This window comes from Mobula birostris, chromosome 16 (genome assembly GCF_030028105.1).
Source record: "Mobula birostris isolate sMobBir1 chromosome 16, sMobBir1.hap1, whole genome shotgun sequence".
Taxonomy (NCBI): domain Eukaryota; kingdom Metazoa; phylum Chordata; class Chondrichthyes; order Myliobatiformes; family Myliobatidae; genus Mobula; species Mobula birostris.
In genome coordinates, this window is record NC_092385.1 from 65326493 (window position 1) to 65353381 (window position 26889).

The 26889-nt window shown below is 43.3% G+C and overlaps 1 protein-coding gene across 1 annotated transcript in view; it reads left to right on the forward strand.

Moving 5' to 3' along the window:
• LOC140210814 (FYVE, RhoGEF and PH domain-containing protein 5-like) overlaps positions 1–24403 on the forward strand; it is a 235818-nt gene extending 211415 nt beyond the window's left edge. The window contains exons 18-21 of the mRNA XM_072280081.1: positions 10996–11123; positions 15165–15293; positions 19038–19192; positions 23152–24403. Of these exons, the coding sequence (XP_072136182.1) occupies positions 10996–11123; positions 15165–15293; positions 19038–19192; positions 23152–23188 (449 nt within the window). The 3' untranslated portion in view covers positions 23189–24403. The remainder of the gene's footprint in view (positions 1–10995; positions 11124–15164; positions 15294–19037; positions 19193–23151) is intronic.
• Positions 24404–26889: the final 2486 nt, after the last annotated feature.

Genomic DNA, 26889 nt, shown 5'->3' on the forward strand with positions numbered 1-26889 from the left:
TCCCTTCACAGTACAATTGAACCAACATGGACCCAGCGGGGTATCGGAGCCTTTCACCAGCAGTGGCAAGCCATAGTGAAAAAATTTCAAAACAGACCTTACAGATCGCCAGGTTGTCGTGTGCCAACTACTGCAGGGAGGAAGCCAAAGTCACTCGAGTGAGGCCATCGGTCACTCTGTGGAACCAGTCCATCTTCCAATCACAGAGAGTTTTGACAGTAACCTGGATTCTTGCTGCAGTCTCCTCGTCCAATGCTCATTAGCATTTGAACTCCAGCCGTCCCGGTTCCCTTTGGAGCATGAAAAGGAGCCCTTCATTATCTCGCTAGAAGATAGGCCTGGGCTATCGGCAGTGGGAATGGAGGTCAGAGATTTGCTCAGATTCAGAGGAATTCATGACTCCAGCAAAGCCAGCCAAGCCTCGGACTGCCTAATGAAGATTCAACAGGGTGGAAGGTCAGCAGTCGACTATGCGATTGAATTTAGGACCTTGGCCCAAGAGAGTGGCTGAAACAAGGAACCCTTGACCACACTATACCGCCACCGACTCCAAAATGAACTGAAGGATGCCCTCACCTTGGTAGAACCAGCCCAGTACTTAGAGGTTCTGATTAACCAATGTATCTCTCAATAATTGTAAGTGGGGCAACATCAAGAGGTCGAAGAGGGCTAGCCTGAGCCTGGACTCAATGTGTTGCTGTTCCACACAGTCCAACAGCTTGATAGAGCATGTGAACCAAGATCTGGAACGAACTTTCAAGTGCCTGAAACTCTGAAAGACCAAATGAGTGGCGTAACCATTTGATGTAGGCAAAGGTTGCCCACAACACTTTTGGCATTCAATGCACAGGATGTCCCCTCTCGACTGCCAATTTGTGTATTCTTTGCCGGTCTTTCCGGAATAAGAGGCTGAGGTTGGGGTCCCTGCAGCCAAAGATCTCATCCAACACTGAAAGCTAAAATGGATTACGGCAAAAGAGAATTTGCTGGACTCTACCCAGAAAGCAGAGCCCAAGGTGACCTGAAAGAGAAGACCTGCTTTACAGCCTGGGCAACAGATCTGACTGTCCACTCATGATTTGCCTCTCCGAGTGGAGTCTGGGAAATTGGCACCCAAATTTATTGGGGCCTTCAGGATTCTCACGAAAGTAAACCCAGTGGACCTTCCCTGCTTCCAGACCGTCCAGTCCTGTTAAAATGAGAAACCTGTACCATTCTTTGATCTTGCAGTTCATACCAACACTGTGTTAACACACAAATCTCCTCTCCCTGGCATCTGAGGAATTGGTGTGGTGAACCTTTGTGGCACTACACCTGTGGAAAGAACATCCTTCTTAGACAAGCTGACTAAACTGCTATGGCCTCACCATAGCCTTGTACAGCTGAAGAAGCACATGCCTGCCTCTGTTCTCAAATTCTCCACTGATGGTTTTTTACTTTTATTGCCTTTAGTTTATACAGTGGATTACAGTTAATTGGGCCAGTGGTTAATTGGGGGCAGCTACTTATTTGGGAGAACTCTTAAAGATCAAAACCTAATTGAGAAAAGAGCCGGGATTACCTTCCTTTATTTGGGATACTACGCCACTTAATTGTCTTTAAATGGTGTCAGTTGCATATGCTTTCTGTTCAAAAAGCAGTGATCTGTTACCGATAGTTGGCAAAAAGTAGGCAGAAAGACAGCTCGAAATTGTTTTTCTCACTAAGGTTTTCAAGATTTCATGCTTGGAGATGCTAGAAATGGCTGGAAATGAAAATGAAATGATTTCACTACTGTCATATACCCTGTGACGGGTTAAAGAACCAGCAGAGATGGAAAAATCTTTGGAGTCCCATATTGCTATTAACTAATGATATTTATTAGTAACTACGCAATACAGTAATATAAATGCAGATAAATCAAACAGGAGCGCAAATGATTATATATAAGTAAGTGTGGAATATATATGAAAAGCAATTTCCTTCAAGTCTAGGGGCAAATAGATAGTCTTACAATGATGAGTAAAGTTCAGTTCAGTTCATGGTATTGAGTTGGGTAGTGATGTGGAGAGAGAGAGAGATTTGAGTCTTCAGGTGAGTTGATGCCGTCGATCTTCCCGTTGTCCATAGAAAAAAAACTACAGCACAGAAACAGGCCTTTTGGCCCTTCTTGTACTCCGAAATCCTTTAAAAGTCACTGACTGTGACCACAACAAAGGGGACCGTTCTTCTGTGGTGGAGCTATCAATCCACACAAACACCTCCCCACAGGACACTTCCTTTTCATACTGCAAGAGCCACTGATCGATCCGCCTGATCGATCCTCCAAAAACCCACTTTTTCTGTGGGCACAACAAAACTCACTAAATCTCAAATGAGGGCCGTGAGAAATCAGCTGGGGAGAAATTGCTCATCCGCTCCCGGCCTCGTCCAGGTAGGCAAGAAATGGATCCCAGATAGCCAAAAATTTTTTAAGTGAATTGGTTCTCAAGAACATAAGTTTCTCCATCTGTATGACTGAGATCATATCAGCCATCCATCTCCGAAAGGAAGGGGGAGAAGGTGATTTCCATTCCCTCAAGATAAGTCTTTTGGCAACAATCATCCCCAGCATCAGAGACTGTTGTATGGCTGCAGGGAAACAAATAGTAGATTGCGAGCAGCCAACTATAGCGAGACCTGCTTCCAAGGGGAAGGATCTTTGAGTACAAGTCGAATATTTTGGACCAAAATCCAGTCAGTAATGGGCAAAACCAAAAGGTGTGTGACAACGTGGCTTCCGTCCCTTGGCATCTATCACACATTGGCGAGACAGAAGGGTAAATCCTGTGCGATCTAAGTTTAGAGTAATGGAGGTGGTGGACAACTTTGAACTGGATCAGTTGGTGCCTGCTGTTAACAGAGCAAGCCTGTATCATAGACAATCACTTATCCCAGGCAGCTTCAGATAATTCAATGCCCAACTCCTCTCTCCAGGCATCTCTAATCTTCACAGTAGATGCTACAGTGCAATTATCAAACAAACGTACAAACTTAGAAACGAGATGCCTGGAGTCAGGAGGATTCTTTAAAATATCAAAAAACATATGTTTCCCTGGAAGGATTTCAAAATTACAAATCTTAGATTGAATGTAGTGTCTAATTTGTAAGTAACGAGAAAAGTGTGAATGAGGCAGCTCAAATTTCTCTTTCAGCAGACTAAATGTTGCAAACCGTCCCTCTATGTACAGGTCTTCAATAGAAATTAGACCCTTCCCCCTCCAAGCATAGTAAGTTTTATCTGACCATGAGGGTAGAAAGGAGTGATTGAAACAGACTGGTGTTTGTACAGAGGTCTCTGGTAAATTCAGAACGCTCCTAATCTGATTTAGAATTCTGATGGAGGTTTTGAAAACAAAACTCAAACTTTTTGAAGTCCCAGCCTTCTCTAACTTGAACAGCATGGCTGGCAAGGAGGAATTGACGACCAGAGTTAGACTCCATATATAGCCACAAGGGAGCCCCAGGGGCTAGGTTATCCAGAGCCCCCGTTACCAAAACATTAAAGTCCTAGCATTGACAGCCCAATAATAGTGTCTAAATACAGGTAATCCCAGCCCTCCTTCAGACTTGGGCTTTTGTAAATGAATTTTCGAAATCCTGTCATTCTTATAATTCCAGATATAAGACTATGGAGTCTAATTCTTTAAAGAAAGCTGATGTAAGAAAAATGGGGAGATTTTGACAAAGATAGAGAAACCTAGGAAGGGAAACCATTTTAACTGAATTTATACGACCAATCATGGACAGAGGTAGGGTTTTCCAACTTTCTATATTCTGCATAAGTTTTGAAATAAACTCTGCGAAGTTTAGTTTGAATATTAATTTAGGATCTTTGGGGATTGTCAAGCCAAGATAAATAAAGAGATTTTTAACTACTTTGAATGGGACACTTTCCAAAAAACCCTGCTGTAGTCATTGGAGAGGGGCACGAAATCACTTTTTGTCCAATTGATTGAGTATCCCGATAGTCTGCCAAAAGAGGTGATTAAATCTAGAAGAAGAGGGACTGACTTTTCTGAGTTTTGTAAGTAGAGTATCACATCGTCAGCATATAAACTAATAAGTGTTTCATTACCTCCCACCTTCAAACCCAGAATATTCGGGTGACTTCTTATTTTTAAGGCAAGGAGCTCTACCGCGACGGCAAAAAGGGCCGGTGAAAGAGGGCGCCCCCCTGCTGGACTGAACGGTGTAGGGGAAACAAGAGTTGACTTGTCACCATTAGTTATAATAGAACACATTGGGCTGGCATATATCAGTTTTACCCAAGATACAAATGACTCACCAAACCCAAACCTGTACAGTGACTCAAACATGTAAGGCCACTCAATCTGGTCAAAAGCCTTCTGTGCATCAAGGGACAAAATTGCTGCCCCATTAGCTTTCCCATGATCAGCATATATAGTATTAAGGAGGCATCTGACATTGGAAGAAGAGAACCTACCAGGGACAAATCCTGTCTGATCAGGATGAATGATAGATGACAAATACTTATTTCGTCGGTTAGCCAGCATTTTAGTAATTACCTTTCTATCGAAATTCTGAAGTGCAATGGGCCTATAGCTGGCCGGGTCTGTTTCCTCTGTACCTTTCTTTAAAATGAGGGAAATGTTAGCTTCGTACAATGTTCTAGGCAAGGCTTTATCTCTCTTAGAGCAAGATATCATTCTGAGGAGAAGTGGGGCAAGGATATCACAGAATTTCTTATAAAATTCACTGCCAAATCCATCTGGCCCAGCAGCCTTGCTGGATGGAAATGACTTAATAGCAGAAGTTATTTCTTCCAATGTGAAGTCAGAATCTAAGTACTCCCTAGCAGTGTCACTAAGTTTTGGCATTACAAAAGAATCAAAGAAGTCATTCAATTCAGATTGAGTAGCGTTGCATTTAGAGGTGTAGCGTTCACTGTAAGATTCTTTAAAACAGTCATTTATCTCCTTGGGGTTAGTTAACAGGGTACCCACCCTCGATCTAGTGCAATGAATTGACCTTAGGGCCTGGGCGTCCCTGAGCTGCCGAGCCAGGAGCCCCTCAGGCTTGTCCCCCATTTCGAAATGCTTTTGTCTTAATTTTAAGAGGGGGTTATTTATTTGACTACCCAAGATACAATTGTACTCATATTTAAGCTTCATTATTTTATTATAATCTTCAGAGGATTTCGAAGCCTGGTATGTCGCTTCGAGGGTTGGGAGAGTATTCTCAAATTCTAATAATCGCCCTTCTCTCTCTGTCTTAGCAGCAGATTCATATGAAATTATATACCCATGAATTACAACTTTTAATGTCTCTCAGAGTGTGGAATCTGACATCTCGCCATTATCGTTAATTTCTATAAAATCTTTTAATCTGGTGGTGATATATTCTATAAATTTCTTATCGGTGAGTAGGGAGGGGTTAAAATGCCAGGAATAGATTCATTTGGAAAGGGAGAGATTTAGGGACATTGTCAAGGGGCTATGGTCAGAAATTAATCTATTATGATATTTTGTCTTGGTAACACGAGATATTAAATGAGAGTCAACCAAAAATTAGTCTATTCTACTATAAGATTTGTGAACATGAGAATAATAAGAATAGTCCTTGTTGGTGGGATGTTGAACTCGTCAGATATCTACTAAATTCCTAGATTTAATCAAATTATTTAGGACCTGCACTGACACGATGTTTGAGGGTGGGCGGGAGGACAACCTATCTAAATATGGATCCAGGTAGCAATTCAAGTCACTGCCGATTATTATATTTGAATTGCTGGCATCCAGAAGTAAATCAAAAACTTTCCTAAAAAAATTTGGCTCATCTGTGTTTGGACCATAAATATTAAGGAAGGTTAGCGGAAACGAATTAATGGTGCTAAAGATCATAATAAACCTGCCGAGAAGGTCTGTGGTCATGGAAGTTAGTTGAAATGGAATATTTTTCCTAAAGAGGATAGCCACATCACGGGCATGAGAAGTAAATGGTGACTAGTAAACCTGCGATATCCAGCTAAATCTCAATCTGCGTTGCTCAGTTACTTTGATCTGGGTTTCCTGTAGAAAAATCACATCTGCTGATAGAGATTTGAGATGCCTAAAAACTTTATCCCTCTTAACAACATGACAAAGGCCCTTAACATTCCACGAGACTATTGTAATATCTTTACCCCCGCCCCAGCTGCGTTCTACCGCAAGGCCTCTGCATATGAGAATAAAAAAGAGATTATTAGAGCTGGGCACAAACATAGTAAACAATGCAAGATAACTGGCAGCCTCATAAGAACACAACATACACAAAAAAATACATGTCTGAGCTATAAACAGGAACAACACACACCCTAACCCACCCCACTTCGTGTCTCCCTAAACTAGACACATAGTTCCCATTTCCATCCCAAAAGGAGCTGCTGGGCAGGTAACTAACATTACACAATTATCACAAACCCCCTCTCTGAGAAAACTTATAACACAAATTATATAATACCATTAAACAAATGCTATTAGGACTGGGGAGTTATCCAATGTCTGCACCTGAAGCTGAACATTCATGACACCAACTCAAATTTAACTCTTATAATAACAAAAATATTTAGAACATTCTCTGCAAATAAATCCCAGTGCGTCATACAGCATTGCAAAACTACTAGCAAGTCCCTCCCCTCATCCCAACATGGAAATTGGCACAAATATAAGCTGAATAAACAGTGTCAATATATCTACTCCCTTTTGAGTGCATTATTCCTTTCCAAAGAAGTTCTTTACAGACCCGTTGTTAGCACTAACTTCGGTAGTCTGGCAGTTGGCAGTCTTGGCTTTTTTTGCCTTCAGCATTGTCAAACTTTTCCAGACACTTAGTTTAGACATGCACTGTTGGCCTGAATGAATAAAACACAGTATAATAGTAATTTTATCGAGGCCTCTGAGAGGAGCACCGACCAAACACATCTAATCCATACGCATGCGCACTGGCACCAGTGTCTGTGATGTTTCTGATCGTGTCCACAATATCTTGAAATGGGAAGAACACCAGAGGTTGTGGTACATATTGGTACAGACGACATAGGTAGAAAAAAGGAAGGGATCCTGAAAACAGACTACAGGGAGTTAGGAAAGAAGTTGAGAAGCAGTACCTCAAAGGTAGTAATCTCGAATGTGCTGCCTGTGCCACGCGACAGTGAGTATAGGAATAGAATGAGGTGGAGGATAAATGCGTGGCTGAGGGATTGGAGGAGGGGGCAGGGATTCAGATTTCTGGATCATTGGGACCTCTTCTGGGGCAGATGTGACTGTACATAAAAGATGGGTTGCACTTGAATCCGAGGGGGACCAATATCCTGGTTTGCTAAGGCTGTTGGGGAGAGTTTAAACTAGAATTGCTGGGGGGATGGGAACCAAACTGAAGTGATGGAGAAAAGGGAGGTTGGCTCACAAATAGAAAAACTTGGAGACAGTGCAAAAGGGAGAATATGCAGGTGATAGAGAAGGGATGCGCTCAGACTGTTGGTTTGAGATGTGTCTATTTTAATGCGAGGAGTGCTATGAATAAAGCGGATGAGCTCAGAGCATGAATCAGCACTTGGGAGCTATGATGTTGTGGCTTGGTTGGTGCAGGGGCAGGAATGGCTACGTCAAGTGCCTGGCTTTAGATGTTTCAGAAAGGATATGGAGGGAGGCAAAAGAAGTGGGGGTGTGACACTGTTGATCAGAGATAGTGTCACGGCTGCAGAAAAGGAGGAAGTCATGGAGGGGTTGTCTATGGAGTCTCTGTGGGTAGAAGTTAGGAATAGGAAGGGGTCATAAATCTACTTGGTGTTTTTATAGACCACCCAATAGTAAGAGGGACATAGAGGAGCATATAGGGAGACAGATTCTGGAAAGGAGTAATAATAACAGGGTTGTTGTGGTGGGAGATTTTAATTTCGCAAATATTGATTGGCATCTCCCTAGAGTGAGGGGTTTAGATGGGGTAGAGTTTGTTAGGTGAGTTCAGGAAGATTTCTTGACACGATATGTGGATAAGCCTACAAGAGGAGAGGCTGCACTTGATCTGGTATTGGAAAATGAACCTGGTCAGGTGTCAGGTCTCTCAGTGGGAGTGTATTTTGGAGGTAGTGATCACAATTCTATCTCCTATACCATAGCATTGGAGAGCGATAGGAACAGACAACTTAGGGAAACGTTTAATTGGAGTAAGGGGAAATATGAAGCTATCAGGCAGGAACTTGGAAGCATAAATTGGAAACACATGTTCTCAGGGAAGATGTACAGAAGAAATGTGGCAAATGTTCAGGGGGTTCTGAGTAGGTACGTTCCAATGGGACATGGAAAGGATGGTAGGGTACAGGAACTGTGGTGTACAAAAGCTGTTGTAAATCTGGTCAAGAAGAAAAGAAGAGCTAACGAAAGGTTCAATAAACTGGTAATGATAGGAATCTAGAAGATTATAAGGCTAGCAGGAAGGAGCTTAAGAATGGAATTGGGAGAGCCTGAAGGGGCCATGAGAAGGCCTTGGTGGACAGGATTAATGAAAACCCCAAGGCATTCTACAAGTAGGTGAAGAGCAAGAGGATAAGACGTGCTGAGAGAGTAGGACCAATCAAGTGTGACAGTGGAAAAGTGTGTATGGAACCAGAGGAAATAGCAGAGGTACTTAATGAGTACTTTGCTTCAGTATTCACTACGGAAAAGGATCTTGGCGATTGTAGGGATGACTTACAGCGGACTGAAAAGCTTGAGTATGTAGATATTAAGAAAGAGGATGTGCAGGAGCTCTTGGAAAGCATCAAGTTGGATAAGTCACCAGGACCAGACGAGATGTACCCCAGGCTACTGTGGGAGGCGAGGGAAGAGATTGCTAAGCCTCTGGCAATGATCATTGCATCATCACTGAGGAGGGAAGAGGTTCTGGAGGATTGGAGGGTTGCGGATGTTGTTCCCTTATTCAAGAAAGGGAGTAGGGATAGCCTGGAAAATTATAGGCCACTGAGTCTGACTTCAGTGGTTGGTAAGTTGATGGAGAAGATCCTGAGAGGCAGGATTTAAGAACATTTGGAGAGGCATAATATGATTAGGAATATTCAGCATGGCTTTGTGAAAGGCAGGTCATGCCTTACGAGCCTGATTGAATTTTTTGAGGATGTGACTAAACAGATTGATGAAGGTAGAGCCGTAGATGTAGTGTATATGGATTTTTGCAAGGCTTATTGAGAAAGTAAGGAGGCATAGGATCCAAAGAGACATTGCTTTGTGGATCCAGAAATGGCTTGACCACAGAAGGCAGAGAGTGGTTGTAAAGGGTTCATATTCTGCCTGGAGGTCGGTGACCAGTGGTGTGCCTCAGGGATCTGTTCTGGGACCCCTACTCTTTGTGATTTTTATAAATGACCTGGATGAGGAGGCAGAGATTTTTATAAATGACCTGGATGAGGAGGTGGAGATTTTTATAAATGACCTGGATGAGGAGGAGGAGGTTAGTAAATTTGTTGATAACACAAAGGTTGGGGGTGTTATGGATATTATGGAGGGCTGTCAGAGGTTATAACATCGATAGGATGCAAAACTGGGCTAAGAAGTGGCAGATGGAGTTCAACCCAGATAAGTGTGACGTAGTTCATTTTGGTCGGTCAAATATGATGGCAGAATATAGCATTAATGGTAAGACTCTTGGCAGTGTGGAGGATCAGAGGGATCTTAGGGCCCGAGTCCATAGGGCACTCAAAGCAACTACACAGGTTGACTCTGTGGTTAAGAAGGCATGCGGTGCACTGGCCTTCATTAATCGTGGGATTGAGTTTAAGAGCCGAGAAGTAATATTGCAGCTATATAGGTCAGACCCCACTTGGAGTACTGTGTTCAATTCTGGTTGCTTCACTACAGGATGAACGTGGAAACTGTAGAAAGGGTACAGAGAAAATTTACAAGGATGTTGCATGGATTGGTGAGCATGCCTTATGAGAATAGGTTGAGTGAACTCGGCCTTTTCTCCTTGGAGTGACAGAGGATGAGGAGTGACCTGATAGAGATGTACAAGATAACGAGAGGCATTGATCATGTGGATAGTCAGAGGCTTTTCCACAGGGCTGAAATGGCTAGCACAAGAGGGCATAGTTCTAAGGTGCTTGGAAGTAGGTACAGGGGAGATGTCAGGGGTAAGTTTTTTTATGCAGAGAGTGGTGAGTGTGTGGAATGGGCTGCTGCTGGCAGTGGTGGAGGGGGAAACGGTAGGGTCTTTTAAGAGACTCCTGGATGACTACATGGAGCTTAGAAAAATAGAGGGCTATGGGTAAAGCCTGGGTAGTTCTAAGGTAGGGACATGTTCAGCACAGCTTTGTGGGCCAAAGGGCCTGTATTGTGCTGTAGGTTTTCTATGTTTATGTTTCTAAGATTGTGAGAGGTAAAGATAGGGTGGACAGGAGCATCTGTTTACTACGGTTGAAATATCTAATACCAGAGGGCATGCATTGAAGGTGAGAGGGGTCAGGTTCAACGGGGATGTGAGGAGTAAGTTTTTTACTCAGAGAGTGGTGGATGCCTGGAATGGGCTGCCTGATATGGTGGTAGATGCAAATACATTAGAGGCTTTTGAGAGATGTTTTAATAGGCACATGGATGTAAGGAAGATGGAGGGATAGGGACATAGTGTAGGTAGGAGAGATTAGTGTTTGGGTGTTTTTTGATATGCTTTTTAGCTGGTTCAGAATAACACTGTGGGCCAAATAGCCTGCTCCTGTGCTGTATTCTTTTGTGTTCTCTGTTCCATGTTCTATGCTGTAGGCGTGGATCTATTGGGCTGAAAGGCTGTCTATTTCTCCGACTGAACAAATTCCTTAAAAAACAAGGTTACATCAAATGATTTTCCTTCCAACAGGATCTAAGATTACAGTCCCTTTCTCCTAGAATCCAGAAACAAATTTCCTTTGCCATTGAGATCCAAAGATGGATTTCAATCCTTCCCTCTGATCTGTCAACTAATCTTTTATTCTCCATGCTTCTTCTACAGGCTCCCAGAAGGAAGAGATCCTTCAGCCACCACTGGCTCACTCACCCACCAAGCGCTTCTCCATGTTCAACATTCTTCACACACCACACACTGGCAAACAGAGGACAAAACAAGTGGCTTGGCTAGAGGTAAGGATCACTCCAGGAGTGATCATAACTGACATTCACAGCATGGGAATTGGCCCTTCAACCCAAGATCCATCTTGTCTACCAAAGTTAGTCTCAACCCTTCCTATCTATGTACTAATTCCAACGTCTTTAAAATGTTGTAATTGTGCTCACTTCCTCTGGCAGCTTTTTCTAGATTCTAACCACTAATATGTAAAATATTTGCCCCTCAGGCCCACGGATCTTTCTCCTCTTACTTTGAGCCTATGCTTTCTAGTTTCAGATTGCCCTACCCTGTAGAAAAAAAGTGAGCGAAGTTACTTAAACCCTTAAGTAACTTCCAGGGAAAACAGACACAGTCTATCCAGCCCCTCTTTATAACTCAAGCCCTCCAATCCCGGCAATATCTTTGTGAATGTTTTCTGTAGCCTCTCTAGCCTAATCATATCCTTCAGTATATGGTGACCAGAACTGCACACAGAACTCTAACCAGCATTTGGTAGCACTGTAACATGACATTCAACTTTAGTACTTTGAGCCATAAGCCTTCTTCGCCACCCCGTGCACATGCCTTGCTGCTTTCATTGAACTCTGTTCAGCACTCCCCAGAGGAATCATGTAGGGGAAAACAGAAAGCGAAGTGCTTGGTGGAGGATCCCATTAGTCTCTCCATGCAACTCCCTTGTCCACTCGTTTCTCCCCATTGATCTCCCTCCTGGTACTTACCTGTACAAGCAGAACAAGTGCTACACCTGCCTCTAAATTTCCCCTCCTACTAGCATTCAGGGCCCCAAACACTCATTCCAGGTGAGGCGACATTTTACCTGTGAATCTGTTGCGTCATCTAATATATCCAATGCACTCAGTATGGCCTTGTGTATGTCAGTGAGACCTGACGTCCTGACGTAAATTAGGAGCTTGCTTCGCCAAGTACCTCCGCTCCATCTGCCAGAAAAAGTGGGATCTCCCAGTAGCCACCCATTTCAATTCTTCTTCCCATTCCCATTCTAACGTGTCAGTCCATGGCCTCCTCTACTGCCGTTATGAGACCACACTCAGGTTGGAGGAGCAACACCTTATATTTTGTCTGAGTAGCCCCCAAACCGATGGCATGAACATCGATTTCTCGAACTCCTGAAAATTGCCACCCCCCCCCCACCATTCCCCCACTTCACCAATCCTGTTTCCCTCTGTTACCTTGATCCTTACCTGCCCCTCTGGTGCTCCGCCTTCTTCCTTATTTCCATGGTCTTCTACCCTCTCCTATCAGATTCCCCCTTCTCCAGCCCTTTGTATTTTTCAGCAATCAACTTCCTGCTCTTTACTTCACCACTCCCTGTCTCCTAGTTTCACCATCACCTACAACCTTTACTCTTCCTACGCTCCCCCCCACCTTCTTACTTTGACCTCTCACCTTTTTTTCCAGTCCTGATGAAGGGTCTCAGCCGAAAATTCGACTGTTTATTCCTTTCCATCGGTGCTGCCTGGCTTGCTAAATTCCTGCAGTATTTTGTGTGTGTTGCCTTGGATTTCCAGCATCTGCAGATTTTCTCATGCTTGTGGACCCATCTGCCAATCCTTTGCCACTTTCCCAGATGATCTGGAATCAATTCTAACCATAAAATTTAGGAGCAGAATTAGGCCATTTGGCTGATCCATTTCCCTCTCAGCTCTTATCTCCCACAACACACATAAAAGTTGCTGGTGAACGCAGCAGGCCAGGCAGCATCTATTGGAAGAGGTAAAGTCGACGTTTTGGGCCGAGACCCTTCGTCAGGACTAATTAAAAGAAGAGCTAGTAAGAGATTTGAAAGTGGGGGGGGGAGATCCGAAATGATAGGAGAGGACAGGAGGGGGAGGGATGGAGCCAAGAGCTGGGCAGTTGATTGGCAAAAGGGATATGAGAGGATCATGGGACAGGAGGCCTAGGGAGAAAGAAAAGAGGGGGGGAAAGCTCAGAGGATGGGCAAGGGGTATAGTCAGAGGGATAGAGGGAGAAAAAGGAGAGAGAGAGAAAAAAAAAGTGTGTATATAAATAAATAATGGATGGGGTACAAGGAGGAGGTGGGGCATTAGTGGAAGTTTGAGAAGTCAATGTTCATGCCATCAGGTTGGAGGCTACCCAGATGGAATATAAGGTGTTGTTCCTCAAACCTGAGTGTGGCTTCATCTTTACAGTAGAAGAGGCCGTGGATAGACATATCAGAATGGGAATGGGACATGGAACTAAAATGTGTGGCCACTGGGAGATCCTGCTTTCTCTGGTGGACAGAGCATAGGTGTTCAGCGAAACGATATCCCAGTCTGCGTCGGGTCTCGCCAATATATAAAAGGCCACATCAGGAGCACCGGACGCAGTATATCACCCCAGCTGACTCACAGGTGAAGTTTCGCCTCACCTGGAAGGACTGTCTGGGGCCCTGAATGGTGGTGAGGGAGGAAGTGTAAGGGCATGTGTAGCACTTGTTCCGCTTACAAGGATAAGTGCCAGGAGGGAGATCGGTGGGGAAGGATGGGGGGGATGAATGGACAAGGGAGTCGTGTAGGAAACGATCCCTGCGGAAAGCTGAAGGGGGGAGGGAAAGATGTGCTTAGTGGTGGGATCCCGTTAGAGGTGGCGGAAGTTACAGAGAATAATATGTTGGACCCAGATGCTGGTGGGTTGGTAATGCCCCACCTCCCCCTCGTACCCCATCCGTTATTTATTTATATACACACATTATTTTTCTCTCTCTCCTTTTTCTCCCTCTGGCCCTCTCACTATACCCCTTGCCCATCCTCGGAGCTTCCCCCCTCCCCTTTTCTCTCTCCCTAGGCTTCCTGTCCCATGATCCTCTCATATCCCTTTTGCCAATCAACTGCCCAGCTCTTGGCTCCATCCCTCCCCCTCCTGTCTTCTCCTATCATTTCAGATCTCCCCCTCCCCCTTTCAAATCTCTTACTAGCTGTTTACTTTCAGTTAGTCCTGACGAAGGGTCTCGGCCCGAAACGTCGACTGTACCTCTTCCAATAGATGCTGCCTGGCCTGCTGCGTTCCCCAGCAACTTTTATGTGTGGCTTGATCAGCATCTGCAGATTTCCTCGTGTTTGAGCTCTGATCTCCCGCTTTCTTTCCCTATCCCTTCATACCCTAACTAATTAAGAATCTATCAACCACTGCCTTGGAAGTGCCTTGGAAGTTTTCATGTTTTATTGCTTTACAACTTTGAATCAAAGTGAACTTAATTTGGCTTTTTTGACAGTGATCGACAGAAAAAGACAAAGCTACAAGGTGTGGCTTAAATACAACAAAGTTAATATCCTGGAGTAGCTAAGCTATATATATTCCAGAACTCAAACCTATTGAGAATTTGTGGCTGGGCTTGAAAAGGGTTGTTCACTTAGGATCCCCATGCGATCTGACAGAGCTTGAGCATTTTGTAAAGAACAGTGGGGAAAAATTATAGAGTCTAGATGTGCAAAGCTGATAGAGACCTATCCACACAGACTCAAAGCTATAATTACTGCCAAAGGTGCATCTACTAATTACTGACTTGAAGGGGATGAATACTTATGCAATCAATTACTTTGTATTTTATATTTGTAATTAATTTAGATAACTTTGTAGAGATCTGTTTTCACTTTGATGTGAAAAACTTTTTCTGTTGATCAGTGTCAAAAAAGCCAAATTAAACCCACAGTGATACGATGTTGTAGAATAATAAAACATGAAATCTTACAAAGGGGTGAATACTTTTTGTGGGAATTATATACCCACTGACTTGGCCTCCACAGCTGCCTGTGGCAACAAATTCCAGATTCACCACTCTCTGGCTAAAGAAATTTCTCCTCATCTCTATTCTAAATGATCGCGCCTCTATCTTGAGGCTGTGTCTGTTCTCTGCTCTCAGACTCCCCCACCATAACCTTAGACAACCTTTTTCATTCTCCACCATTCCTCCAATTTTAGCAAAATTAATTTGAGGTCTGGCTCTGGGAGTGACTCTGACCCTGGGGCTCCTCATTCTTGGTTGACGAAAAGGTGGGCCATCTTCAATATTCACCTTTTGACTGTGCTTCCAGACAGCAAGCTCACATGAAGGGGTGTCAATGAGCGGCGATCTTCAGAGACGGAAAGCGAGTAGACGGCAATGGAAGAAGCTTTGGTTTGTCATACATGATAAGGTGTTGTACACGTACAGGAGTAGAGAGGTGAGAGTACCCCATCACCCTGCTTGTAACTGGTTTTACTATACCAGGTCTTCCTCTGAACTGTCTCCCACCCTCAACGTAACCCATGTAACCCAATAACTGACCCATGACTAGGACCACCAATCCTTGTTCACCCCACCAGCTTGTGATATCCATGTTTGTTGTGTCCCCATAATTCTCGCTGCTGCCCCAAGCAGCCCAAAAACACATACATCCCCTCAACTACACACTCCTCTGATATTACTGGAAGGGTTTAATTTTTCTCAGTTTGTGTTGTTGGGATCAGTTTGTTTCCTTTTGGCAGTACTGCCAAACTTCAGCCCATCCACTTACCAACACTAGATGTGACCTTTAACCCTGCTGTGATGTTGGTGCCAATAGTAATTGGGCTGAATTGCTGCTGGGGAATTTGTGATGATGCACACCGTGTGAAACGTAGAAAACATACAGCACAATACAGGCCCTTCGGCCCACAAAGCTGTGCCGAACATGTTCCTACCTTAGAACTACCTAGGCTTTACCCATAGCCCTCCATATTTCCAAGCTCCATGTAGCCATCCAGGCGTCTCTTAAAAGACCCTATCATTTCTGCCTCCACCACCATCACCGGCAGCCCATTCCATGCACTCACCACTCTCTGCATAAAAGACTTACCCCTGACATCTCCTCTGTACCTACTTTCAAGTACCTTAAAACTATGCCCTCTCATGCTAGCAATATCAGTCCTGGGGAAAGCCTCTGATTATCCAGATGCCCAATGCCTCTCATTATCTTGTACACCTCTATCAAGTCACCCCTCTTCCTCTGTCGCTCCAAGGAGAAAAGGCCGAGTTCACTAACTCATCTGTCCACCTCCTCATCCAGGTCATTTATAAAAATCACAAAGAGTTAGGGGTCCCAGAACAGATCCCTGAGGCACACCATTGGTCACCGGCCTCCAGGCAGAATATGACCCGTCCACAACCACTCTTTGCCTTCTGTGGGCAAGCCAGTTCTGGATCCACAAAGCAATGTCCCCTTGGATCCCAAGCCTCCTTACTTTCTCAATAAGCCTTGCATGGGGTACCTTATCAAATGTCTTGCTAAAATCCTTACACACTACATCTACAGCTCTGCCTTCATCAGTCTGTTTAGTCACATCCTCAAAAAATTCAGTCAGGCTCGTAAGGCACGACCTGCCTTTCACTGAGCCATTCCTAATCATAATATGCCTCTCCAAATGTTCATAAATCCTTCCTCTCAGGGTCTTCTCCATCAGCTTACCAACCACTGAAGTAAGACTCAGTGGCCTATCCTGATATCCTGGGCTATCCCTACTCCCTTTCTTGAGTAATGGAACAACATCCACAACCCTCCAATCCTCCGGACCTCTCCCATCCTCATTGATGATGCAAAACTCATTGCCAGAGGCTCAGCAATCTCCTCCCTCGCTTCTCACAGTAGTCTGGGGTACATCTCGTCTGGTCCCGATGACTTATCCAACTTGATACTTTCCAAAAGCTCCAGCACATCCTCTTTCTTAATATCTACATGCTCAAGCTTTTCAGTCCACTGCAAGTCATCCCAACAATCGCCAAGATCCTTTTCCATAGTGAATACTGAAGCAAAATATTCATTTGTACCTCCGCTACTTCCTCTGGTTCCATACACACTTTTCCATTGTCACACTTAATTGGTCCTATTCTCTCATGTCATATCCTCTTGCTCTTCACATTCTTGTAGAATGCCTTTGGGGTTTTCCTTAATCCTGTCCGCCAAGGCCTTCTCATGGCCCCTTCTGGCTCATTCTTATGCTCCTTCCTGCTAGCCTTATAATCTTCTAGATTCATATCATTACCCAGTTGTTTGAACTTTTTATAAGCTCTGCTTTTCTTCTTGACTAGATTTACAACAGCCTTTGTACACCACGGTTCTTGTACCCTGCCATCCTTTCCATGTCTCATTGGAATGTACCTACTCAGAACCCCACGGAAAAATCCCCTGAACATATGCCACATTTCTTCCGTACTTTTCCCTGAGAACATCTGTATCCAATTTATGCTTCCAAATTCCTGCCCGATAGCCTCATAGTTCTCCTTACTCCAATTAAACAGTGCCATGTTGGAGAGGATTCGATAGAGTTAGCATGGATTTATAAAGGAAGATCATATTCAACTAATTTATTTCAGTCCTTTGAGGATGTGCTATTTTTCAGTTGTAAAATATAATATAATAATATGGGTTAGAAACAGGCCTCTACAGCCCACCTCATCCTTGCTGACTATGATACTACTTACTCTAATCACATTTGATCTTTTCAGTCCAAATACCCATCACATCTGCTCTAAATTTCTCGTTTCTCACCTTACCTTCTCGCTTCTTACCCTTCTAGACTTTTCCATTCCAGGCAACGTCCTGGAGAATCTTTTCTCCAATCTCTGTACCTTCATTTACTATCAGTCCACACCTGGAGGAGCAGGTTCAATGGTTTAGGCCAAGAATCCATTATGAGGAGATTAGATTAGATTAATAGGACAATACAATATATATAAGGCCATTTGGCCCAAACAGTCCATGCCAATCATGGTGTCCACCCAGCTTGTTCCAATTTCTTGTGTTCAGCTTATGTTCCACCAAACATCACCCCACTCTGTACCTATCCAAGTGCTTCTTAAATTATACTATTGTACTTGCCTGAACCATTCCCTCTGGCAGCTGCCTCTATACACATACTGCCTTCTGCATGAAAAAGTTGCCCCTCAGGACTCTTTTAAAGATTTCTCCTTCATCCTAAACCTATGCCTTCTAGTTTGGACTCCATTACCTTGAGGAAATGTGTTTTACCATGCACCCTTATGTCTGCTTCTCATAATTTTAAGCATTTCTATTAGGTTGGCCCTTATTCTCCTTTCTTCCAAGAAATAAAGACCTAACCTGGTCAAACCCTCCTTATAACTCAGGCCTTGAAGTCCTAGCAACATCCTTATATATTTTCTCTGAACTCTTTCCTGTTTAACCATCTCCTTCCTATAATAAGGTGACCAAAACTGTACACAATACTCTAGAGCGGCCTAACCAATGACTTACATATTTGCAGCATAACGTCCCAACTCTTGCACTCAATGTCCGGACTGTTAAAGGCCAGGTTGCCAAATGGCTTTCTTACAATACTGTCTATCTGTGATGGAGATTTCAACGAAGTATGCACTTGTACTCTTCAGTTCCTCTGTTCTATTACACTCTTTAGTGTCCTTCGCAGTATAGGTCCTACCCTGGTTTGACTTTCCAAAACATATTACCTTACAGTAATGTGTATTAAAATCCATTTGCCTCTCCTCAGTCCACTTCCTTAATTGGTTAAGATCCTCCTATTATTTATATTAACCTTCAATGACACCTAGTTTCATGTCATCTACAAACTTATTAATCAAGCCCTGTGTACTCGCATAAAGAATAATACACCAGTCACTGGTCTCCATTCTGAGAAAGAACGTTTAACCAGCTCTGCCTCCTACCTCCAAGCCAATGTTGAATCCACCTAACAGCTTTCCCTGGATTCCAGGGGACATAGCCTTCCAGACCAGCCTGCCGTGCAGGACCTTGTGAAAGTCCAAATAGACAACAACTCAAATAGATTTTAGGGAAGAAACTAAAGCCCAGGAGGATTCAAAGAGGGTCAGAATTTTAAGGTGGATTTGTTGGTGTTTGGGAATGGACCAGTTCAGATTAAAGGCTGAAGCTTAAGCAGTCTTTGTTTTGTGACAGGACAAAGTTGCTGCAGAGACTTTGCCTCTCCTTGGCTTCACCATCAAACAATGGAAGGATGGGGAGTCCTCTGCACCCAGTGCAGAGTTTCAGCTCTACCATAAAACCAGCCTTTACTATTCTTTCAAAGCTGAGGATATCCACACAGCACAGAGGTAAGAAAGAACCCCTCACCACAGCACACAGCTGTGGCTAATCATCAATAACTTATCAAATATTGACAAACTTAAATGCAGTGGATGTGGAAACCAGTGGGGGAGTCTAGGGCCAGAAGGCACAGCCTCAGAATAGAGGGTCTTCCTTCAGAACAGAGATGCGAAGGAATTTCTTTAACTAGAGGGTAGTGAACCTGTGGAATTCATTGCCACAGACAGCCGGCAATGATAGTGGAGGCCAAGTCATTGGGTATATTTAAAGTGGTAGTTCATAGGTTTTTGATTAGTAAGGGCATCAAAGGTTACACGGAGAAGGCAGGATAATGAGGTTGAGAAGGATAGTAAATCAACCATGATAGAATGGTGGAGCAAACTCGATGGGCAAAATGACCTAATCCTACTCTTATGTCTTATGGTATTCTGGTTTTAATGTCTGGGAGCTGGGCTCATGGTGTTTGGTGATCTGCAGATACAACTTTACTCTCAATCCCATCAACATAAGGGATGACATCTGAGAGGACTAGAATTCCTAATGGTAATCCAGTTTTAAAGGCTGAGATGTTGGTAAGATTTGTCCCAGCCAAAGCAGTATGCAGGTTGGCATTAGGGTACTGGTATGTACACAATGGTGTTATGTGGATATGACCAGCATGGGGTTGTATGACCTACTACAGTCTGTAGCAGACAAATTACATGCCCTTAGTTACCTGCTACAAACAGAGCACCATCTTCCCTTGATTCAGTTTACTTAGTATATCTGCTTCTTTTACCTGGCCTCCACACTATGACTTTTCACTTTACTCAGTACTGATATTGCAGCCTCACGGACAGATGTTTGTCGATTTACGTGTCATTTTGTTTAGATATTGTTACTTTTTATTTGTTAGCGTGAAAGCCATTCCTGCTGATACAATGTTAGACAGTAAACATTTAGAGTCATAGAACAATACAGAACGAAGACAAGCCCTTCTGCTCAAACAGTCCATGCCAACACGCCCACCCAGCTAGTCCCAATTTCCTGTATTCAGCCCTAAAATCTCTAAGCCTACCTGCCTCAACCACTTCGTCTGGCAGTTCATTCCATACACTCATCACTGCATCATAATTTTAAACACTTGGTTTGGCCAACCTCCAGTCCACCAGTCTTGCTAAACCTTCTCTGCACTCTTTGCGGTTTAACCATTCTTTTCTAAAACAGGGTGACCAAAATTGTACATAGTATTCCAAGCAACACATACAAAATGCTGGAGGAACTTAGCAGGCCAGGTAGCATCTATGGAAAAGAATAAGCAGTTGACGTTTTGGGCCGAGAACTTTTATCAAGACTGATCTCCCGAAATGATTACGCTGAGGAATTTAAAGTTAGTGACACTCTACCTCTGATCCCTTGATGAAGACAGACCTTCACCAATGCCAGCTCATCCTTTCTTACAAATTGGGTTCAAAGCTGTTCACTATACTCCAAATATGGTCTGACCATTGCCTTATAAAGCCTCAGTATTACATCCTTGCTTTAATATTCCAATTCTCTTGAAATGCATGCTAACACCTCCTTTCCTTATCATTGACTCAACCTGCAAGTTAACTTTTAGAGAATCTTGCTCTTGGATTCTGAAGTATATTTGCATACCCAATTTCTGAATTCACTCCTCATTTAGAAAATAATCTTTGCCTTTATTCCTTCTACCAAAGTGCATGATCAAACACTCCCTTACAATACAATCCATCTGCCATTTCTTTGCCCAGTCTCCTAGTCTGGTCAAGTCCTACTGCAGCTGACCTACTTCCTCCAAACTACCCGCCCCTCCACCTAGTTTTCAATCAAATGCAAACCTGGCCACAAAGCCAACAGTTCTGTCATCCAACACACATCAAAGTTGCTGGTGAACGGCTGATTCAGCTCTTCAACTTTTCGACTGCGTTCACCAGCAACTTTGATGTGTGTTGCTTGAATTTCCAGCATCTGCAGAATTCCTCGTGTTTGAGTTCTGTAATCCATTGGTGTATAGAAAACAGAGCATTACAAGCTCTTCAGTCCACATTGTTGTTCTGAACCTTTAACCTATTTTAAGATCAATCTAGCTCTTCCCTTGCTTTTCTGTCATTCATATGCCTATCTAAGAGATTTTTAAATGCCCTTAATGTATCTGCCTCTGTCATCACCCCTGGCAGGGCTTTCCATGCACCCACCACTCTCTGGGTAAAGAACATACCCCTGACATCACCCCTATACTTTCCTCCAGTCAATTTAACATTATTCCCCTTGTATTCTGTTCTGGGGAACACAGTCTCTGGCTATCCACTCTATCCTAATCAGCTTGTACGCCTTTAACAAGTCACCTCTCATCCTCCTTCACTCTACAGGAAAAAGCCCTAGCTTTCGACATGCCCTTGAATTTAAGTGGCATCCTGGTAAATCTCCTCTACATCCTTCTAAATCTTCCAGATCCTACCTATATTGAGGCAACCAGAGCTGAACACAATATTGCAAGTGTGGTCTAACTAGGGTTTTATAGAGCTGTATATAACATTACTTTGTGGCTCTAAAACTGAATCGCCTGACTAATGAAGAAAGTTAAGGAGATACGGTCACTGTTCCCTAATTTTTCACCCACTGAAAGGTCAGTCATTCATCCAGGCTCATTACCCAACTCCAGGTCCAGTATGGACCCTCCGCTTGTTGGACCATCTACATATTGATTTAAGAAACTTCCTGGATATACTTAAATTCTGTCGCATCTAAACACTAAGATCTTGGTTTATATTAGGGATGTTGAAATCTCCCGCATCAACAATCCTATTATTTTTACACATTTCCTTCTTCACAGTCTCTCTATACATTGCACCTACCTCTATACTATACTGCCCTATTTTCTGACATCACTCTGGTTCCCATTCCCCTGCCAAACTAGTTTAAACTCACCCCAGCAATTCTAGCAAATCTGCCTACCAGGATATTGGTCCCCTTGTTCTGTGTATGACCCAGTTTCTTTGGCAGGCCAATTGTATCTGTTGCCAATTCATCTAGTGTAATCTGGGTGTCAGTTCCTACATAACATATCCGTTGCCAGTTTATGGAATGCAGACCGAGCCCGTTCCTAGTTTATAGAATAAAGTATGTGTATTTTTTTCTCAGTTTCTGGAACACTGACTATGCATCCCTCTTTGTGGAATGCAGTCTGTGTGTGTCCCAGTTTATGAAATAAGGACTGTGGTGTTCTCAGCTGATGGAGTCTGCTCCCAATATATAGAATATAGACTTTTTTCCTAATCTATGAAATGCAGACTTAATGTTTTCCTGATTCATTCAAAAATGGTATGTTGTTCCACTGCACTATTATAGAATCAACACTGTTTCATGCCACGAGATGCAGTGTGTCCTGATTTTACTTAAGGAATAGTTGCAGTTTCTGTGGTATTGTGTAATGTGTGGTACCAGTTCTTTGCATGCACCTTTAATTTATTCTCAGTTTACAGAATATAATTTCAGTCTTCTGATCACATAATATATCTGTTTTTCACTTTCCCAATCAGTTTGATTTTGTCAAAGATACATCAGAGAAATGGGCCCTTTGACCAACTATATCCTGCCAACTCTTTTGTTCATTTACTCTAATCCCATTTGCCTGAATTAAGTCTATGTGCCTGTCTAAATGCCTCTTAAACATCATGATTTCTTCCCATATACAATCATTTGTGGGCTCCAACCATTGTCTATCTGATAGAACTTACCATTGCATTTAAAACGTCCCTAAACCTAAGCCCTCATGTTTTTGACAACCCTATCACAGGAACAGTGAACATAGAACCTTGTCCCATGATGTATCAAAAAAATCAAGCTAGTAATTAAATCTTTCTGTCCATATCCACCATCCATTGCACATTCATGTGCTTCTGCCACGTTTTTCACTGTTTGCTGTCATATTACTAACTGCTGCTGTTTATGTTCTGTATCGCAGGTGGATTGAAGCCATGCTTGATGCATCTGTCTTATAGCAACCAAGGTGCCTCCTCGCATTGAGGCACTCCTTACTTGTTTGATACATCAGTAGCAATGGGACCACTGTGATCCACTGATGTGCTCGAGTATCTTTACATTTCAAGATGATTCTTCATTGAATGTATCTGATGGAGAATGATTGGAGTTGTGTACATCTGCTGATGTCCAGTGTTCCACACAGCCTGTCAACTACAGGACCATTTTAACATTTTGCTGCTTTTCTGATTGAATTGTCCTATCCTGAGCTGGGTTATTTTGTGAAGTGGGTGACGATGGTATCGACACAGATCCCTGGGTAGATCAATTTATGAAGTACTGTAAACCCTCGAGGTCTGATTTAAAATGCCCCTACAGGCACTTGACGTCCTCAACAGAAACGCTATAGTGTGAAGGTGTGCTGAGCAAGAATAGATTAAAGATCTGCATTATTCATGTTCAGAAATAGAGTACATTGAAGGTCAAACTGGGATTATTATTTTTGATTAATCACAAGGAGAGTGGATGCTTTCTAGTGATTTTCAACCCAGTGTTGTGCATGGATTGGGACTTTTCAGGTGGTGTCATTATTTGGGAGCACTGTCTTTCACTCCTACGTTTTCTAGTGAAACATTTGATGAGAATTATTTGAGATAAATACAGCCTAATGGAAATCTATGTATAAACTCAGTGGTGCAGTGGTGTGTGTGTGCGTGCGTGCGTGTGCGCGTGCATGCGCACGCGCGTCTCATTTGTGAACCAATGGAAATCTGAAGTGAAGTCCTGTTGCCAGAAAGAAGACAACATGCTTGACAACAACCTCATATTGATTCACAGCAACACAGTTTTCAAACCTACAACATTCTGTTGGAAATTAAAGGTGGGCCAGAGTGGTGAGATGTAGGGTCCTTTGGGAAAGGTGAGGGTGGAGATGAGGTAGAAGATGAAGAGTGTTCCAATGGTAGAAGCTGAGCTTAGCTGTAGAAGTTGCTTGTGTGCTAGTGAACAAGATAGAAATCATTTTACAGATTTTCTGCCTTAATGTACACTTGCAGAGTCCCTGAAGATAGAATGAATGTCACAGAAAACAAATTGTGCTGAATGTAATTCCACGATCATACACAGGCTGAAGGTGATGCCTGATGAACTTAACATTTCATTTAAAACGGCCCTAAACCTAAGCCAAAGCCAAAGAAAGTCTGAGTGAAAAGCATGAGGTATTAATAAACATTTGAAAACCAGTGTAATTTATTCAATGAATAGCATTTTGGCATCATGTAAAATTTCATATAAATCAGTGGTCCCCAATCACCGGGCCGCAAAGCATGCGCTACCAGGCCGCGAGGAAACGATATGATTTGGCACTACCAGTCAGCTGCAGCTTTCCTCATTCCCTGTCACGCGCACTGTTGAGCTTGAACGCACGCGTGGTCATTACCTGCGCGCCATCCATGTCAGCGCGGGAAGGAGATCAACTCCTCGAGTTTGCAAATGACGGCGGTCTGAAAAGTATGTTTGACATAATATCTCTGCCGGCATTCCGGATCAAAGTCAAGGCTGACTATCTTGAGATAGCCACGAAAGCACTGAAAACGTTGCTTCCATTTCCAACATATCTCTGCAATGAATGCAACCAAAACTAAATTGCGGAATAGACTGGACATAAGGAACCCCCTTCGAGTATCACTGTCTCCCATCACCCCTCGATGTTGCAGGAAAACAAGCCCAGGGCTCCCACTGATTCAGCGATATTGGTGTGTTGCAATGATTTTATATGTTCATACGGGGAAAATATGTGCTGTGTGTTTAATATCCAAACGTTACTTAAAATGTTATGATGCCATTGACTTATATAACCATATAACAATTACAGCACAGAGACGGGCGATCTCAGCCCTTCTAGTCCGTGCCGAACGTTACACTCACTTAGTCCCACCGAACTGCACTCAGCCCATAACCCTCCATTCCTTTCCTGTCCATATACCTATCCAATTTTTCATTAAATGATAATATCAAACCTGCCTCTACCACTTCTACTGGAAGGTCGTTCAATACTTACTTCAAGCTCCCCTGTACTCCCCTGATAATTCACATCGCTATATTCATGCGAGAAAAATATGCGCTGTGTGTTTAATATTAAATTTGATAGATATTATCGAAACGAAATTGAGTGTATTAACCACTTATCACCTATATTGCGGTCGTGATTAACACCCCCACCGCCCCCTCCGCACAGAATCACCAAAAACAATTTGCTGAAAAGAAATCGGCACACGCATGCGCACCGGTGCTCGCGCAAGGCTTCATGGTCATTATAGTCTTCCTCGGGGTAAACCCAACGTTTTGACTGCTACTCTTGTCCGTGAGCAACCCTACCCAGCGTGCCCCCCGCCCCTCGGTCAGCCGGTCCACAAGAATATTGTCAATATGAAACTGGTCCGCAGTGCAAAAAAAGTTTGGGGACCCCTGATATAAATTAAGTGACTTTCCTTTTATCAGCAAACATCTGCCACAATCTGAGTCTCAATATCTTTCATTTAAAATCATCGCCTTACATCCTCTCTCTTCAGTCTAACAATTGTTGAGAGCAGGGTTCCACAGTGCAGGAAAGTCACCATGCGATGTTGCTGTCATATGTAGACACTGCTTTATTTTCCAAGCTCCTCTAGGAATGTAGGAGTAACCTTCCACCACTTCTCAGTGAAGAGTTGATTATTTTACCTATTTATTGGGTAATAATATAATGCAGGGCATCTTCAAAAAGTTCTTTCTTCTTTCTAATAAAACATTCAAGCAGTTCAGTACTTTCAAAGGTTTAAAGGTACACTTAATGTCAGAGAAATGTATACAATATACATCCTGAAATTCTTTTTCTTCTCAGACATCCACGAAAACAGGAGTACCCCAAAGGATGAATGACAGTTAAATGTTAGAACCCTAAAGCCCCCCAGCTTCCCCCACCCACGCATAAGCAGCAGCAAAGCAACAATCGCCCCCCCATCAGTAAAAAAGCAATGGCAACCCACTCAAGCATGCAGACACAGACTTGCAGTGCCCCAAATACCACTCATTCACCTGGTAATTCAACATACCACAGGCGCATTCTGTCTCCCTAATGAAGGAAAAAGAGATGTCACCATTTCACAGCAAAAGGGAAGACATAACAAACAACTTGCTGATTTACGATGTTAGAAGTCTGTTGCATTGCTTTTTCTGAGCTCTGTCCAAAGAACTCGGGTCTCTGGGCACACAGCCAGCAGTCAGCTTGCTGCCTTTGATTTTCCATGCGCATCCAACATGCACCAGTTTCCTGCAGCAGCACCACAGTCGAGTCCACCTGCCTCCAGAGCCATGAAATCCTGGAACCGTGAAGGCATGCTTTCTTGAAACATTCTGACTTTCTGTGAACCAGCAGAAGGAAGCAAGTTCTCAGACCACATGGAGATAGGTCATTCAGCCCATCACATCCACATGTGAGCACAGATCCCATTTCCCAGCACTTCTTTGTTGGGATGATACAATTGCTCAAGTGTCACAATGGCGTTGCAGTTAGTGTGACACTATTACAGCTCAGGACTTTCTGGAGTTCGGAGTTCAATTCCAGCTTATTTCTCTAAGGACACTAGACATCCCACAGAGCAAAGAGCATAGACCATAGACCATACAGCATAGAGCATAAAACAAAGAGCATAGACAATGTGGCATACTCCATAGAGCATAG